Source organism: Mollisia scopiformis (assembly GCF_001500285.1).
Source record: "Mollisia scopiformis unplaced genomic scaffold LY89scaffold_4, whole genome shotgun sequence".
Classification (NCBI taxonomy): Eukaryota; Fungi; Ascomycota; class Leotiomycetes; order Helotiales; family Mollisiaceae; genus Mollisia; species Mollisia scopiformis.
Genome location: NW_017263584.1, coordinates 1,433,892 through 1,449,639, shown reverse-complemented (window position 1 = coordinate 1,449,639; position 15,748 = coordinate 1,433,892). Strand labels below are relative to the sequence as shown.

Sequence of the window (15,748 nt, the reverse complement as noted above, 5' to 3'; positions counted from 1 at the left end):
TGAAGTCGATTCTCAAAGATAACCCCCATATCCCACACTGATTAGCGCCAAAGCCCAAATTGGACTAGCCCCATCGGCCATAATTTTCAACATCTGCCAAAAGCGCGAACAAGGCTGCCAGAACGCGATCAGTCAACAACACAATTGAAAATGCTGTGCGCAATATCTGGTGAAGCTCCGCAATTCCCTGTGGCTTCTTCGAAGTCCGGCACCGTCTACGAAAAGCGCTTGATCGAGGCTTATATCACGGAGAACCACAAGGATCCAGTGAATGGGGAGGAACTCGAGATTACAGACCTCATCGACCTCAAGTCTGCCAAAATAGTTACTCCGCGACCACCAGCTCTGACGTCCATCCCATCTCTGCTGTCGACTTTCCAGAACGAATGGGACTCTCTTGCGCTCGAGTCGTTCACATTAAGGCAACAGCTCCAGCAGACGAGACAAGAACTGGCCACGGCACTTTATCAGCATGATGCAGCGGTTAGAGTTATTGCGCGACTGACTAGAGAGCGCGATGAGGCCCGAGATGCGCTGTCGAAAGTCACAATCGGAAGTGGAGGCGCCAACAATGGGGATGCTATGCAGATTGACAGCCAAGGACTTCCTGAGGAGCTTGCTGCCAAAGTGGACGCTACACAAGAGAAGTATGTTTTGATATCTCACCTCTATAAATTCCTACTAACTAGTCGAACAGACTTTCCAAGAGCCGTCGAAAGCGACCAGTACCTAAGGAGTGGGCCGATTCAGAAGTCATTGAGAAGTTTGGTGTTGCTATTCAGTCAGAACCTCTATACCCAGGCTGTACATCACTCGCTGTAGATGAATCTGGTCAGCTGGCTATCGTAGGTGGATCCGATGGGGTTGTCGGCGTCTATGCTATTCAGGAAAACAAGGTTCAGCAGTCTTTCAAGGCAGGCAGCACTGTTACGGGAGCTGTCTGGTATGGAGCACAGCCTGTGGTTTCTACTTCCTCTGGAGCCATTAAGGTCTTCGGAGATGACGAGATTACCTTCAATTCACATGCAGGCAGCGCAAATGCGATTGCTCTCCATCCTAGTGGCGATATTCTTGCATCTGTGGGTGTAGACAAGAGCTTCGTTTTCTACGATCTACCAGGAGGCAAGGCTGTCACTCAAGTCAACACTGACTCAGGTAAGCAGTTCCCAGTTTACTTCATCTTGTAGCTGCTAACTCTATTCTAGAATTAACTACAGCGGCATTCCACCCTGATGGACATCTCTTTGCAGCTGGAGGTGCTGATGGACAGATCAAACTGTTTCACGTGAAAACTGGAGAGAATGCGGCAAACTTTGAATTGGGAGGGCCTGTACAGGACCTTGCATTCTCGGAAAACGGTATTTGGTTTGCAGCTGTGGCGAAAGGCTCCAATAGCGTTGTTGTGTTCGATCTCCGAAAAGAGGGGAAGGCTGCCGAGGCGAAGATCTTGGAAATTGGTGGACAAGTCGACAGCATTCGATGGGATTACACAGGACAGTATCTTGCTGCCTCGGGACCAAGGGGTCTTACTATCTCGCAGTATACCAAGTCGTCGAAGTCATGGTCAGATGTCATCAGCACAGCTGTACCAGCAACTGCGGTGGAGTGGGGTCCGGAGGCGAAGACTCTGATCACTGTCAATAACGATGGGGTGGTAACTGTGCTTGGATGAGTCAAGATTACGGAGTTTGGGCTTTGCAATTCTGGCTTCTGGCAAAAGAAAAATCTGAACAGTTTGTTGCATGTAATGTACTTCTAGAAACGGCGAATACCAAGAACTCAGGAATTCAATGCAGATTTATGGATTGTATACTTCACGGTAGTTATATCAGGGACCCATCTACTCGTGATCGAATCTTGATCTGTCTTGATAAACTCATCATTCGATAGATTTACTTGCGTTGAGAGCATCCAGGCAGGCAAAGTGCATTCGGTGAGGTTGGGTAGATGTTGATGCTTCTGCTGAGTGGCGTTTCAAGTACTTTTTGCAGCCTGTGCACGAGTAAAAGACTATGACTCTTACCCAGAGGCTACCTAGGTACATTATGTGCATGGCATTTCTTTTTCTTCATGTTATCGAAACAAAGTTAAACATTTCTTTGTGAATGATAGGAGTGTTTTTGTTTTTGTGAAAAAGGCCGAGGTTATCCTGCGATCGAAATCGAATATTCTTTCTATACTCTATTCTTCACTGTTACCTACGACCGGTAGGCTTGGATGAATAATTATTATATTCATGAGAAATCCATAGCAGGCTGACAGGTACTACAAAAGTGAGGTGAAGGCAAACTTCGGATATAACACGTTCAAGCGAGGGGCCGCTAACAGATACTCTGATTTGCTCCGAAGCACTTCCACTCCTACATCAACAACACCACACCCATTTTCGCGCCCACCACGCATTCCAGTGCACAGTCGAGTTGAAAGCTCATCGCATTCTTGGGTACTGCGTGAGTCTCGGGATTTTTCACTCTCTTTGAAGCCGTTTGTTATGGACGGAAGACAACGCCACAAGGTATTTTAGACCCACCTGCCAAACCACAGTCTACGGCCCTCTAATGATGATGCTAACGTGATTTCACCTCCACAGCGAACATTCACCGAAATGTCACAAGCAACCCTTTCTCCTTCGCCCATTTTTGGAGACTCGCCGGCCTCAAACTTCTTTGGTCGCGCAGGTCCCTCTGCACCTTCCAACGATTTTCCCTCCCTCTTTCGCCGTCGAACCTCTCACCCGCACAACAACCACAATCATTCGCAGCGAAGTTCGGTGGAAATGGCGGAGGCATCACAGTCTCAACGACCTCGACTCGAGCACAGGCAATCGCAAACCATTATCGACCTTACAGACGATGTCGAAGAGGCACCTGTACCCTCCCCACGAAATGCGAGCCGTAATCGAGCCTCGAGACCTCCGCACCTCGGCAGAAGTGATGCTTCCCGATTACAGGACATGTCAGATCTGATAGATCTTACAGAAGATAGTTCAGATGTTGTTATTCTCAGGGAGAGTGCTGTGGAACGACCACAACGACCACAGCCTGTACGCCGTGAACCTCCTCACAGGAATCATTCGCCACCTCTGTTTGTGCCCAATCGACCGCAACATGGCCATCTCGGCGGCGTGGTTGCTTCTCCTCATGCTATCGGATACATCACTGGAGCCGTCAATCATATTGGGAACTTGGGAGGTGCTGTAATGCCAGGTGCATTGCGCGACTTTCTCGGAATACACATGCATTACCATGACCACTTTGGAAATCAGCAAGCAATGCCCGGGGTGATGAATTACCAAAATGCAGCTTTTGCAGAGCGGAAGCCTGATCATGTCGCTCCTTCACCCGTCCCAGCAGGCTTCACCCGATCTCCAAAAGACGAAGATATTGTAATTTGCCCCAGTTGTGAAGAGGAGTTGGTACACCGGAAGGAAGACGAGGAACCTCCTGTGAAGAAGGGTGGCAGAGCACCTACGCGGAAAGATAGAGAGGAGCATCCTTTCTGGGTTATAAAGGAGTGTGGTCATGTATGGAGCTCCCCCAACTCTTCTCTTCTCTGATTCATTTGCTAATATGATTTACAGGTCTACTGCAACAAGTGTTATCAACTTCGGCAACAGGCTTCTAAGCACGATTCGGTACAGTTCCGAGAAGTAGAGAAATCTACTGGCAAGAAGGCTAAGATTCTTACTTGCAATATTGAGGACTGCCATAGTGATGTGAAGAGCAAGGAGAAATGGGTTGGCGTGTTCCTATAGTTGTCTCTAGGTACAGAGACACCAAATCCGCACTCATACTTAACTTTGCATCCCCGTACATATGGTTGCGGCTTGTGGTCACATTTCCGAGAATTGCATTGCGTGGATCAAGCATGGGGTCTTGTCTTTAGCATGGCGTACCGGCGGGACATCAAGGGTGCAGACACGACTAAATATTGCTTACGGCGTAATAATGGCTATTTTGGCAGAATGGGATGATACCATTTCAACATGCGGTGTATTACTGTTTGTAAGTAATGAAAATGTTTCAGCAATGGACATTTCTTCATGATAATCTTGCATTCTTTGATTCGTGTCTCCATTACAAATGTTTTATCCGGGTCGAGTCTTCGTGTGTCCACGTCTGATTTGTTCGTGTGACGGTGGTGCACATTTTGCTCCAAGGCAAGAGCCTCAGTTGGCTACGCCGGCTCAGTCCATGCTGTCTCGTTAAACTTGATAATAATTGTCTTTGTTATGCTATATCATTATGGAATTGCACACTATAGAGTTCGGTGGCACCACAGCTTCTTCGCAGGTCCAGAAGGTTCCCATCTGCTCGATAACTGTTGCTTGAGCAATAAGTTCTGAACGTAAAGAGCATAATCTTCAAGGAGTCAAAATTCGAGTCTACATTTTGTATGGTTCAGCCAGCGTGATCCTTGATCTATTGGAGTTCAGAGTCTTTCCGAGATAGAATAGAGCTTGACGAAGCACGGCTCCTTCCCCATATTTGAAGTTATAGCCTCTCTCGTTCCTTCCCTTCTTGCTCTACCTTCCTTACCTATTCTCACTCAACCGTCCTTCGTACAGTGTCTTCGATTTCACATCATTCGACTCTCAAGATCAGTATAAATCTGACCATCTTTCTGTATTGATACCATTCATATTTCAACAGTCTGATCCACGATCAGTGCTCCATTCGCAGGCATCATCAAACAGCGTTGTCAGAGAGCCGTGGGCGAAAAGTCCGTGCCTTTCATTCTCTTGCGATCCATCCTTTCTCAAAAGTCTCCAAGATGGCGCAGCTAGGTGCGCAGCTAGATAACGGCAATCCACCAGAATATGTGGCATTTCCAGCCATAGCAGGTCAAGCGAAACCACACCAAGTCAACGATGTTTATGGACAGTGTAAAATAAACAGTGGAAGTGCTTTCTATTGCTACAACGCCCCTATCACCATCTACGTCCCAGGTCCTCAAAATCCTATCGGTATTAGACAACCTCCACGGGAAGGAGAGCACGCAGGGCTAAGGGGGCCATTCGCAAGTGGCCTAAATCCCGCATACCAGGGGAACTTTCCACCCGGTGCAGGACCGACTGTTTACCATGAATTTCAATCCAGTACAGGACAGCCTGCTTATAATCCCTACATGGTGAGTCTCTCATTCTTTCATGTGGTCTCCTGCTAGCAACCACATCTCCGACTTTCTCTACCTGACCCCTTCGGATCTAGGAATTAGCATACTAACGAAGACCTTTCGGCATCTAGTACCAGGCTCCTGGTCAACATCGCGGACACAAGACAAGTGAAAAGCAGCAACAATACCAGTGCTTCGCGGATAATGATTGCAAGAGTATGAACCAAGAACATACCACCACCGCAGAAGACATCGACGACAGTGTCATAGAAGTTGATGGGCAAGTATGGAACGCTGCTCGACTCGCGAAATTGCAGACGAGCAGTCGACTGGCATCTCATGGCGGACACGGTCGTCAAAGCTACTCCTGCAAGCAGAAATCAAACCCATACAATGGTAGCCAGGTGTTCAGCCATTCTAAGTTATCCTCTTCGCAGACAAATTTGCGAGGGGGACACCTTACAACGCTTTTCACGCCGCAGTCTACTCCAGAAATCTACATTCCTGTTAAACCCCTGGCCCATCCCCGCAAATTCTACATCAAAGTCTTCGCTGTGGATGGCCAAGATGAACTATCCGATTCGCGATTCAGGCAATGGGTTATACGAAAACGCGGTGTAAAATGCTGTATTGCTGAGATTGATGATGGCGGATTGTCCATATCCTTCTCGTACTGGTCAAGCAGCAATTCAGATAAGGTATCCTCCAAGTGGTTTCCCAAGATCAATAGCCGCAACGTCTATCGAATCTGCCACGACCAACATGCTTCTTCCATCAAGATTGAATGGAGCACAGGCCGAACCTTGTACATTCAATTTCGTCCCAGGCACTACAAATCATTTGTACGACTTCTCGGACGATTGGAATGTTCTGGGGTACGCTTGCAAAGGGCAGACAAGGCAAGTTTTATGGACTTTATCTGATTCACTTAGCATAGCTAATCATACCAAGGACCTCGCCAGCTGGGCTAGAAGCATACAGAGAAAGGACCAGTCCACACGACTCCGGCTCTAGATTATGTCCACTTTCATTTTGAGCTTTGGAGAGATAAAGCTGTGCTTTCATTGATGACTTGTCTGAAACACAGGGAATAGTGGGTGTTTTGGAGGCCAAAAAGCAGGCAATAGCGTTATCACTAGGTGGTCTGTTCACTGGCTTTGGAATTCTTGTTTTTCTAGAGTCAAAGCATAGGCTGATGTGTTCTTTCCCCATGCTGGACAGTGCATCAGCTTGTATGAAGACCATAGTTTGACTATTCAATTCCGTCCTTCTTGAAGATGGTGCAGATGGTGCAGAGCTATTTCTTAGTTTCCCGTGCCACTTTTGTGTTCCTGCTATGCAAAAAGTCCTGGTAATAGTTCAATAGCATATGTAACACCCTGTCCCTATGACAAGAATCTTGGAAGTCAGCAGCTCGAGTAAACAAACGTGGTGCTTTCATCCGATCTTCTTACTGTCTGTCCTTTCATCTGTTATCTAGTATGTATTCAACTTGATACGAGGCTAAGTTCGGCTCTTTTGGGGCTACTCTGCTTTCTGAGTTGCTCATAACACGTGAGGAAGGAGCGAGGCTACCTAGATAATCTTTTCGATATTTCAACCTCCACCTCGCTAGACCTCAACGCCAAAACAAAACAAGCCACCAAAACCCGAAACGCAACACAACCATGGAGAACTCCAACGGCACGGGGTACAGGAAGGTGGAAGCTGATATCAGAGTCGTTGAGAGTCGTCGCAAGAAAGAAGATCTTGAATTGGCGGCTAAGCTTGAAGAGGATCAAGCCAAGCTCGAGGAGGACAAGGAGAAGAAGGTTAGGGTCTACGACAACGACGCACAAGAAGCTTTGAAGAAGCTGGAGGACGACGAGAAGGAGAAGACGAAGGCTTTGATTGCTCGACATGCGGAGGAACTACGCGTTCTTCAAGAACGTCACGCGCGAGAGAAGACTGACAGGGTTGCGGAGAGAGATGCCGCTATGCAGGCATTGAGGAAGAAGCATGAGGGTCTTCGTACTAACATGATTGACGCGTTTACTTCTAGGGGCGAAGAGATCATTGTCAAGTTCAAGAGCGATAAGGCTGATATCAAGTTCAAGAGAAATCAGGAGGACGCTAAGGTCAAAGATGAGCTGTTCGAGGTAAGATATGTTTAATGTCCGCCGAGATTGTCAAAAGCTAATTCTCTCAGACGGCGAGAGAACATAGTCTTGTAATTGCAGCTGCGGCTGTTGGTAATGCACAGCCAGCTCCCCGAGATTCTGTTAATCAACAGGTCACCGCATTGCCTCTAAGGAGCCGTTCGCAAGACCGGTATCGTGAGAGGTCCTCAGGATGGGGTGGAGATGCTTGGCGCACGAGAGACAGGTCACCGCGAAGAGCTGGATCGCCACCGCGTGCTCGTTCACCACCACGATACCAATCCGATCGGGACAATTGCTACCGTCCTGCCTATGAGGCTAACGGCTATAATGACAACCGTTCGTACTCCATGTACCGTCCACCTAGCCCGAGGCGAGATAGCTTTTACAATAGGGCCCGCTCCCGATCCCCACCACGTCAACCACCAAGCGGTCCGAGGAATTGGAGCAATTATCAACAAGGTAATAAGCGTGGACGTTCCGTCAGCCCCCCGAATACAATGTCTCGGGGCACGGAGGACAATCACCGGACTATTCCAACTGGACCGAGAGCAGGAGGAGGTTATGCTCAGAAGAAGGCTCGCCAGCAATACACTCCGTTTAACGATCCTGTCCAGCCAATGGAATGGACCGGTAACGGCTCTTCGGGGGACAAGACAATCACCCACAAGCTGCCGGACAATTCCCCTAACCCTCTAACTCCTGTACCTGCCCCTACTAATAATGTAGCACCCCCATTAGCTAAGACTCAAATCACACCTGCCCACACTATTCCAGGAGGCACATTACCCATTGGTCGATATGTCGTCCCAAACACGCCTAATCCATCCGCTTTCCTAACACACTTCCCTGTACACCGAGTCAAGTTCATCAAAGAAGATGGTAAGAGTCCCCAGCTTCTCCGGACATTTAAAACCCACTAACACAACCACAACCAGGCAAAAAGTACGAGTGGGAGGGTCGTACCGGCCCGAATTCGAAAACCGGAGAACTTCGTCTCACGGGCTCTACGTACGTCGGTTTCGAACCCAGGAAAGACGTTCGTCGACCGGCAGGCTGGTGCATCACACCAGGCACGGTGGCGCGACTGTTCTACTGGGAGAAATGGGGCGTGATTCATGTGATCAAGTTGAAGCAGGAAGATGTAGGACCGAAGGAGCTGTGGATGGAGTTTAAGGAGCCGAAGGCGGAGGTTGTGAAGGGCTTCGTGACGAGCTTTAAGAAGGAGTGGAGCTTGTTTAAGGTTTATCCTGAGTCGAAGTAAGTTTTGTCTTTGATGGAACTAATGTGATGGTCAAGACTACTTGGTTGTTGGAGACGTTGGAATTTTTGGAAATGGGTTGGCACTTTTGGACGGGTTGCTAATGAGGGATATAGGGACGATGCCGTTAACCCGATGGATTCGTGCTTGGGTGGAAATAAGCCTGCTAAATGAGTCATTCGCTATTTCGAGGACTAGGACGATACGGAAACTATTTGTACGAGAATAATTGTATAGGATACAGGTACTGGACGACGGAGAAAACTTTCAAGAGCTTCTTGAAAGTTTCATGAGCGATTCGTACACCAAGCAGCATAGCGAATGATTACGAGAAATGACGAAACGAATCGAAGGAGCAAAACCGGCTGAGATTGTTCTAGGACCTGTGGGAAAATATGAGCAAGTTGAGTACCAAGTGAATTCTAGGATTCCCTACCCGAGCGCCATTTTCTATGTATATATATGCAAAGCTTTCTTTTCCCTCCATACGCCAAATCATGCATTCATCACTTTCCCCCAACTCATAATTTCGAAAACACAGTCCCCACGATCCCACTCCCTTCTACCAACGTACTCTTCTCCCTGACCCAGGCATTCAATCCCCTCCTCCCGTTCTCCACACCCACACCACTCATCTTCCAACCTCCCACACTCATCTCAGCGGGACTTTCTCCCCAGGTGTTAATCCACGTTATGCCCGCTTCCAACTTACTAATCACTTCATGGCATTTGTTCACATCTTTGCCAAATACTCCCGCAGCGAGGCCGAGCTTGGTGTTGTTTGCTCTGGCAATGACTTCGTCCACCGTATCATAAGGAAGGATACAGAGCACTGGTCCGAAGATCTCTTCTGTGGTGATCTTCATGGTATCAGTGCAATCTGTGAAGACCGTTGGTTGGACCCAGAAGCCGTTTTCATAGCCTGCAGGGATGGTTTTAGGTTTCGTTGCTCCTCCGTGAAGGAGTCTGGCTTTGTCGACGGATATTCCATGTTGGATGTAAGAGAGGACTTTCTTGTAATGGATCTCCGATACGAGGGGGCCGAAATTACTGTTTGAATCCATGGGCGCCAGGGAGCGGATACAGGACATTTTCTCAAGGAGTAATCTCTCGAAGGAGCTTTTCATGGATTTTGGGACGAAGACTCGAGTTCCGTTGGTACAGACCTGACCTGTGGAGAAGAAGTTCGCCATCATGGCTCCATCGACTGCGTTTTCGACTTCTGTGCCGGGCAGGATGATCAATGGACTCTTGCCGCCGAGTTCCATGGTTACGTACTTCATCCCTCCGGCTGATGATGCTGCGACTTTTTGACCGGTTGAGACTTGGCCTGTGAAGCTCACTTTGGCAATTCCGGGATGAGAAGTGAGGTAGCCGCCCACTGCTCCATCGCCATGAACGATGTTGAATACTCCGGGAGGGACACCGGCTTCAGTGAAGATCTGAGCTAGGACTTGACCGTGGAGGGGCGTGACTTCTGATGGTTTGTAGACCATGCAGTTTCCTGCCGCCAGACAAGGTGCTGATTTCCATAATGCGATCTGGATAGGGTAGTTCCAGGCTCCTATGCCGGCACAGACGCCCAGAGCTTCTTTCTTGGTGTAAATCCAGGCATCTGGTCTGAGTTGGGTGGTTTCTCCGTTGAGTCCGCCGCTGGCGACGAGGTTGGCGAAGTACTCTAATACGTCGGCGCCGGTGACCACATCGACTGTGCTGGTTTCTGAGAAGGCTTTGCCAGTGTCGTGGGTTTCTATTTTGGCAATCTCGTCATTTCGTGACCGAAGTAGCTCCACGGCTTTTAGGAGGATGCGGGAACGGATAATGGGAGGTGTCTGAGACCATGATGGGAAAGCTTTCTTTGCTGAGGCTATGGCAGCATCGATATCAGCTGGAGCAGCTTGGTGTACCTCTGCTAGAGGTTTGGCTGTTGAAGGGTCGACGGTGGTGAAAGTCTTGCCCGAAGTAGCCCTCTGGACTTTGCCGTCGTAGTAAAGTTGTTGGGCGTCGTAGGAGGACATCATGGTCTGATCTTTCTCACACCGTCGAGTGTGCTTCTTGAGATATGGTAATTAGTCTTGAAGCAAAAGGAAAGAGGCACAGTAGTACGCCAGGTACTATGTGTTGAAGTGGGGTATGGTAATTTTATGATCCGAATATGTGCAAGCCGAGAGTTTTCAGCGTCCACGTCCCGAGACGGGAAAGCGGATCCCCAATACGCGATTCGGGTCGTGCAGATGGTGGCTCTTGAATTATCTGCCTAACAAGGAAGACTTTTGGACCAGAGTTTTCGATGTCACGCAATCATTATCTTGGATCCGACGGTATCCTTGTGTTGCGCGGGGCTGGCCGCAAGATGGAGCGCGGCTCTTGACTCTCTGTCGCTATGGAAAAGCTTTCCTTTCTCTCCTTGGTGTGCTTTCCATCCCACTGGTGCTGCGCTAGTCAGTTTGACTTGAGCTGTCACTCGTCAATCGAGTCAGGAGTGGAGCTGGACCCCGGTCTTTTGAACATAGACTACAGTAACAAACTTCACACCGAAAAAATTCCATCACCACCAGCCAGCATAAACCTTACCTAACGAAACCTACCAAGCGCATGCTGGCTGACCGTCACCTTTCGCCCCAATTGCGAATACAAGGCTGCAAGAGAAGAGAATACCAAGAATGAATGGTGGCGGGCCGGTCTCAGGAACCGGAGAAAACTCGTATCTCATCAGACTCTGCTTTCACCGTCCATCATTCTTTCCCAGCTAAGGAGATCGATCCATTCTTCTTAAGCAAGAAGGTGCATCCGGCCCCTCCATCTCTGATCCCGCACACCTACACCTACTCCTGCTTGGGCTTGTCCTTGTCCTCGATAAAGCTCCCTTCACTATATCTTATCCTTATCGGCGAATGTGGGGATCCAAGCTTGTAAAAATATTTCTATAAATCGAAGAAGTCTGCTACGCACTCGTACGAAGCAATTGTAATTGCAAATCCAACCAATCTTGGATGTCAATCCTAAGTTATAAGTCAAGCATTCAATATGACTACAGACTTCCTCTCTTCCTCTCAAGTCAAGGATTTTGACTATGTCATTGTTGGCGGTGGGACGGCTGGTTGTGTCATTGCAAGCAGGCTGTCTGAGTATCTTCCACAGAAGAAGATTCTCATGATTGAGGCTGGTCCAAGCGATTTTAACAATGAAAAAGTGTTGAAGCTTAAAGACTGGCTTACCCTGCTAGGAGGTGACCTAGATTACGATTATGGCACCGTAGAACAACCCAATGGTAGGGAGGAAAGCTACAAATATCAAACCCATTATTAACGGACTTCAGGTAACTCACATATCAGACATTCTCGAGCTAAGGTTCTAGGTGGCTGTTCATCACACAACACCTTGATCTCATTCAGACCGTTCGAATACGACTGTCAAATATGGGAGAGCATGGGAGCCAGAGGCTGGGGGTTCAAGACCATGATGCGCCTCATAGACAACCTGCGCAACCAAATCCAGCCAGTGCACCCCCGCCACCGCAACCAAGTTTGCAAAGACTGGATAGAGTCGTGCTCCACTTCCATGAACATCCCAGTCCTGAAAGACTTCAACAAGGAGATCAAAGAGACGGGTAGTTTACAGCAGGGTGTAGGCTTCTTCTCTATTGCCTATAACCCAGATGATGGAAATCGAAGCTCGGCTTCAGTGGCATACATTCATCCCATCCTACGCGGCGAAGAAAACCGACCAAACCTCACAGTCCTTACCAATGCCTGGGTGAGCAAGATCAACGTCTCTTCGTCCAAGACCGTGACAGGTGTAAACATCACCCTAAAGTCTGGCACCAAACTTACCATCTCACCCAAAACCGAGACCATCCTCTGTGCCGGAGCCGTCGATACCTGCCGTCTCATGCTATTATCAGGAATCGGTCCTTCCAAGCAACTATCAGACCTCTCTATACTTGTAGTCCACGACCTACCCGGCGTAGGAGAAAACCTCCTCGACCACCCCGAAAGCATCATAATGTGGGAACTCAACGCTCCAATCCCACCCCAAACCACCATGGACTCAGACGCAGGCATCTTCCTCCGCCGCGAGATCGCCAACGCCGCAACCTCCAACTCAGACCCATTCCTCAACCCCAAACACTTACCAGACGGCACAATCGCCGATATAATGATGCATTGCTACCAAATCCCCTTCTGCCTCAACACCGCCAGACTCGGATACGAGGCCCCCCTAAACGCTTTCTGCATGACGCCCAATATCCCGCGCCCCCGTTCCAGAGGAAGGATATATCTCACCTCCGCAGACCCTAGCGTCAAGCCTGCGCTAGATTTCAGATACTTCACCGACCCCGAAGGCTACGACGCCGCCACCATCGTAGCGGGCTTAAAAGCCGCACGAGAAATCGCCCAAACGGCCCCCTTCTGCAACTGGATCAAGAAAGAAGTCGCCCCGGGCCCAGCCATCCAAACGGACGCCGAGCTGTCGGAGTACGGGCGGAGAGTGGCACATACCGTGTACCACCCAGCCGGGACGACGAAGATGGGCGCGAGCAACGATGAGATGGCGGTCGTGGATCCGGAATTGAAGGTTAGAGGGCTGAAGGGGGTGCGGATTGCGGATGCGGGGGTGTTTCCGGCGATGACGACTGTTAATCCTATGTTGACTGTTTTGGCGATTGGGGAGAGGGCTGCGGAGATGATTGCTGCGGAGGCGGGGTGGAGGGGGGATGGGAGGGCGAGGTTGTAGTTGGGAAGGATATATTTGGTTCTATTTAGAAGCGAGATTTTGCTTAGAAAGGGGTGGCTCATTTGCCGAAGTGTTTAGGAGGCTAGATTGGAAGAGAGCTCGATTTTTGAGTTGTTAAAGATATGTTGGCGCAAGAAAAGTCAGTTAGATATAATTCAAGGCAGACATTGCTATGAACAAGAGTTACTGGCTTTGCCTCTGACACTTGTCTCCTGTCAGATCGAATTCAGACGAATACTACCAACTCGACTTGGTACTTTCGAATGTCTGCCCATAGTCCACATCCCAAGCCTCTCGGTCATAAATCTCACCAGTTCACTGAAATCCATCCAGCACAGTTGAAAAGAATCTATTAGTGATTGACAAGGTCTTATCTACAAACATGCACGCCTGCTTGCTCATGGCAGTCCCAACGCCATAGCCCTTAATCCAACATCTCACTGATGTCCAACCACCCATCCAAAGTACAGTATGTACACTTCCAATCAACAAATTGCCAGACGAACGCCATCCCACTTCAAAGAGTCAAACCACCAAATCCACGCTATGCAATCAAAATCAGGGATCTTGCTTTTCTCCAACCGCTTTCAGCTCTTTAATAATCCAATGCTAAAATCTAGGTTTAGTAGGCAAAACCTCCATAGTTGGAGTTTCGTGCTTGCTGCGGGTGGTTGTACATGTTGCTGGAGTACTCGGTATCTTGGTAAATTGTATTTCGGCGCTCGTCTTCTGGAAGAAGCTCCTTCACCTCCCAGTTGTTGAGCTTGGTGCCGACAGAGAATTCGAGATCCTCGCGGGTAATCGAATCCCAGTACTAATAAATTGTAAGCAAATGTCAATCCACCAAGAGTTGCACCCGGAAAACAAACCTTGTAAACCATCATGACGGCCAAGAGATTGCAGATGGTGGCAAAGAAAAGCCCGTCAAGGTAATGCTGCACAGCATTACAAATTGTGTTGCTGAAGACATAAAGGATGACCTGTCCAATGATGAAAAAGAATGCTCCGAAGGCGAGGTCTCCCAGTGGCCAGCGTTCCTGCAATGTTTGGACGACGAGAAGGATTTGCATAATGAAGTAGACCAATAATTCAAGCCCGGAAACCAAGTACAGGAAAACGAACATGACCATCGTCTTCGTCGGGCCAAGGCCAGCCCATGATTTGAATGTCGCCAGTGAGATGAATCCGGTGATAATGAACGCACCCAAGCTGACTCCTCGAAGGAGCCAGACGGAAATCGCTGTGCCATCCTCGTATAATTGAAACCCAACGAATCCATTGATCATCAGACAGACGCAAAGTGACGAGACGAGACCACCCTGGGCCGCAGCAAAATAAGGATATGCTGAGCTGCCGGGAGGGACAACACCAGAGTCAAGAACCAATGATATGAAGGTCAGCATCATGTAAATGTAGAAGAAGAAGGTGATTTCCTTGCGACCTATTTTTAGAAACATCAGTCCGGAAATCTCAAACAATCAACAAAACTGGCTGAATGAACAAAGTGGTAGCATACCGACAGCAGTGAACTTGCTTCGAACGTGCAAGATCATGATCACGGTCATAATCAATGCGACGATATGCATGAATGACGCCGCGCCCTGGAAGATGATGGTGTTGGCCAACTCAATGTTTCGCGCATAGCAGTCTGCTTCGATTCCGTGCGAGCCTGCGATGTGCGATATGGCGCCGACGACAGAGCATAATGGTACGGGCGCCTGCTCGCAGATCTGGGAGAAGTCTCCGAACCCCATCTTGTCTTCCTAAGTGTATTGTATCGATATTTCGATGTGATGTTGGTGCAGTGGCTTGGCCAGTCGAGCGAGGGATAATCGTCGTAAGATTCGTCTTCAGAGTAATGTGGTGATAGCGAAAAGTGAAAGTGATGATAACGATCGTAACGCTCCTTCTACCAAGTGAATGGAGGCGGAGATGCGGTGTAGTCTTGGAAGGAATAAGTTGGTTGAGGTTGGAAAAAAGGAGGCTCTAAACAAACAGGTCTCGTACACTAAGGCTTGGCAGATCGTCGTTACCCCGTAACCAAGGCTAGCGGCTTTTGCAACACGAAGTATGAAAATCAGGTGATATCGAAAGCGGATATTTATTTCGACAGTTCTCGACTTCTATACATATCCATGGGCAAGAATTCTAAATATGAATCTCAATCATCTTTGTAAAGCTTCATCAAGGAGTATGTCAGTGCAAAGTACGTGGTGTCACGTGTTGGTCTTGAAATGGTTCAATTTATCTGCGGATTCGATTTATCTGAGACGAGTACGATCATGATTTTTCGTTTAGGAAGATGACCCTGCCTTATGAATTCTGTATGTACGACTGCCTTAGCATATAGAGAACGGAAAGTAACTTCAAGAAATAAAGTACCTCTGACGGCAGGACAGTAGAGCGTATAACTAGATGACTTTCGAAGTATAGTCTTTGGAGCAAACGTGGCAAAGGTCCTCGGAGTATTTGGGCAATGGAATTAACTAGTCGTTGC

General features: G+C 48.5%; 7 protein-coding genes across 7 annotated transcripts; 5 read left to right on the top strand and 2 right to left on the bottom strand.

Moving 5' to 3' along the window:
* Nucleotides 1-118: 118 nt before the first annotated feature.
* On the top strand, nt 119-1,809 carry LY89DRAFT_715041 (Prp19-domain-containing protein). Its single transcript, XM_018218176.1, has 3 exons — nt 119-647; nt 698-1,155; nt 1,206-1,809. Exons 1-3 carry the CDS (start codon nt 151-153, stop codon nt 1,670-1,672), a joined length of 1,422 nt encoding a protein of 473 aa, XP_018076393.1. The 5' UTR covers nt 119-150; the 3' UTR covers nt 1,673-1,809.
* A 796-nt stretch (nt 1,810-2,605) lies between these two features.
* Nucleotides 2,606-3,754, top strand: LY89DRAFT_729519 (uncharacterized protein; the record flags this gene model as incomplete). The annotated part of the gene is made up of 2 exons (XM_018219389.1): nt 2,606-3,523; nt 3,581-3,754. The coding sequence occupies 2 exons, from the start codon at nt 2,606-2,608 to the stop codon at nt 3,752-3,754; spliced, it is 1,092 nt and encodes a 363-aa protein (XP_018076392.1).
* A 1,019-nt stretch (nt 3,755-4,773) lies between these two features.
* LY89DRAFT_729518 (uncharacterized protein) lies at nt 4,774-6,129 on the top strand (the record flags this gene model as incomplete). Its single annotated transcript, XM_018219388.1, has 3 exons — nt 4,774-5,130; nt 5,247-5,990; nt 6,067-6,129. The coding sequence occupies 3 exons, from the start codon at nt 4,774-4,776 to the stop codon at nt 6,127-6,129; spliced, it is 1,164 nt and encodes a 387-aa protein (XP_018076391.1).
* A 395-nt stretch (nt 6,130-6,524) lies between these two features.
* Nucleotides 6,525-8,754, top strand: LY89DRAFT_778373 (uncharacterized protein). The gene is made up of 4 exons (XM_018222206.1): nt 6,525-7,253; nt 7,304-8,135; nt 8,192-8,513; nt 8,631-8,754. Exons 1-4 carry the CDS (start codon nt 6,783-6,785, stop codon nt 8,686-8,688), a joined length of 1,683 nt encoding a protein of 560 aa, XP_018076390.1. The 5' UTR covers nt 6,525-6,782; the 3' UTR covers nt 8,689-8,754.
* An 83-nt stretch (nt 8,755-8,837) lies between these two features.
* Nucleotides 8,838-10,901, bottom strand: LY89DRAFT_391867 (aldehyde dehydrogenase). Its single transcript, XM_018207197.1, has 3 exons — nt 9,165-10,901; nt 8,951-9,089; nt 8,838-8,897 (listed from the first exon to the last, which is right to left on the bottom strand). The coding sequence occupies exons 1-2, from the start codon at nt 10,533-10,535 to the stop codon at nt 9,036-9,038; spliced, it is 1,425 nt and encodes a 474-aa protein (XP_018076389.1). The 5' UTR covers nt 10,536-10,901; the 3' UTR covers nt 8,838-8,897; nt 8,951-9,035.
* Nucleotides 10,902-11,541: 640 nt separating this feature from the next.
* Nucleotides 11,542-13,251, top strand: LY89DRAFT_729515 (alcohol oxidase; the record flags this gene model as incomplete). Its single annotated transcript, XM_018219387.1, has 2 exons — nt 11,542-11,785; nt 11,834-13,251. 2 exons carry the CDS (start codon nt 11,542-11,544, stop codon nt 13,249-13,251), a joined length of 1,662 nt encoding a protein of 553 aa, XP_018076388.1.
* A 348-nt stretch (nt 13,252-13,599) lies between these two features.
* LY89DRAFT_681369 (chitin synthase export chaperone) lies at nt 13,600-15,265 on the bottom strand. Its single transcript, XM_018214278.1, has 3 exons — nt 14,768-15,265; nt 14,121-14,692; nt 13,600-14,065 (listed from the first exon to the last, which is right to left on the bottom strand). Exons 1-3 carry the CDS (start codon nt 15,003-15,005, stop codon nt 13,874-13,876), a joined length of 1,002 nt encoding a protein of 333 aa, XP_018076387.1. The 5' UTR covers nt 15,006-15,265; the 3' UTR covers nt 13,600-13,873.
* Between the last annotated feature and the right edge of the window lie 483 nt (nt 15,266-15,748).

What these genes read in the sequence shown, in the direction of transcription:
- LY89DRAFT_715041 (XM_018218176.1), top strand. Translation starts at nt 151, where the DNA reads ATGCTGTGCGCAATATCTGGTGAAGCTCCGCAATTCCCTGTGGCTTCT. An exon ending in GTGGACGCTACACAAGAGAA is followed by an intron (nt 648 to 697) that starts GTATGTTTTGAT and finishes CTAGTCGAACAG; the next exon opens with ACTTTCCAAGAGCCGTCGAA. An exon ending in TCAAGTCAACACTGACTCAG is followed by an intron (nt 1,156 to 1,205) that starts GTAAGCAGTTCC and finishes ACTCTATTCTAG; the next exon opens with AATTAACTACAGCGGCATTC.
- LY89DRAFT_778373 (XM_018222206.1), top strand. Translation starts at nt 6,783, where the DNA reads ATGGAGAACTCCAACGGCACGGGGTACAGGAAGGTGGAAGCTGATATC. An exon ending in CAAGTTCATCAAAGAAGATG is followed by an intron (nt 8,136 to 8,191) that starts GTAAGAGTCCCC and finishes AACCACAACCAG; the next exon opens with GCAAAAAGTACGAGTGGGAG. An exon ending in AAGGTTTATCCTGAGTCGAA is followed by an intron (nt 8,514 to 8,630) that starts GTAAGTTTTGTC and finishes TGAGGGATATAG; the next exon opens with GGACGATGCCGTTAACCCGA.
- LY89DRAFT_391867 (XM_018207197.1), bottom strand. Translation starts at nt 10,535, where the DNA reads ATGATGTCCTCCTACGACGCCCAACAACTTTACTACGACGGCAAAGTC. An exon ending in AAAGTCCCGCTGAGATGAGT is followed by an intron (nt 9,090 to 9,164) that starts GTGGGAGGTTGG and finishes GTCAGGGAGAAG; the next exon opens with AGTACGTTGGTAGAAGGGAG.
- LY89DRAFT_681369 (XM_018214278.1), bottom strand. Translation starts at nt 15,005, where the DNA reads ATGGGGTTCGGAGACTTCTCCCAGATCTGCGAGCAGGCGCCCGTACCA. An exon ending in AAGCAAGTTCACTGCTGTCG is followed by an intron (nt 14,693 to 14,767) that starts GTATGCTACCAC and finishes TTCTAAAAATAG; the next exon opens with GTCGCAAGGAAATCACCTTC. An exon ending in CCGTCATGATGGTTTACAAG is followed by an intron (nt 14,066 to 14,120) that starts GTTTGTTTTCCG and finishes ACAATTTATTAG; the next exon opens with TACTGGGATTCGATTACCCG.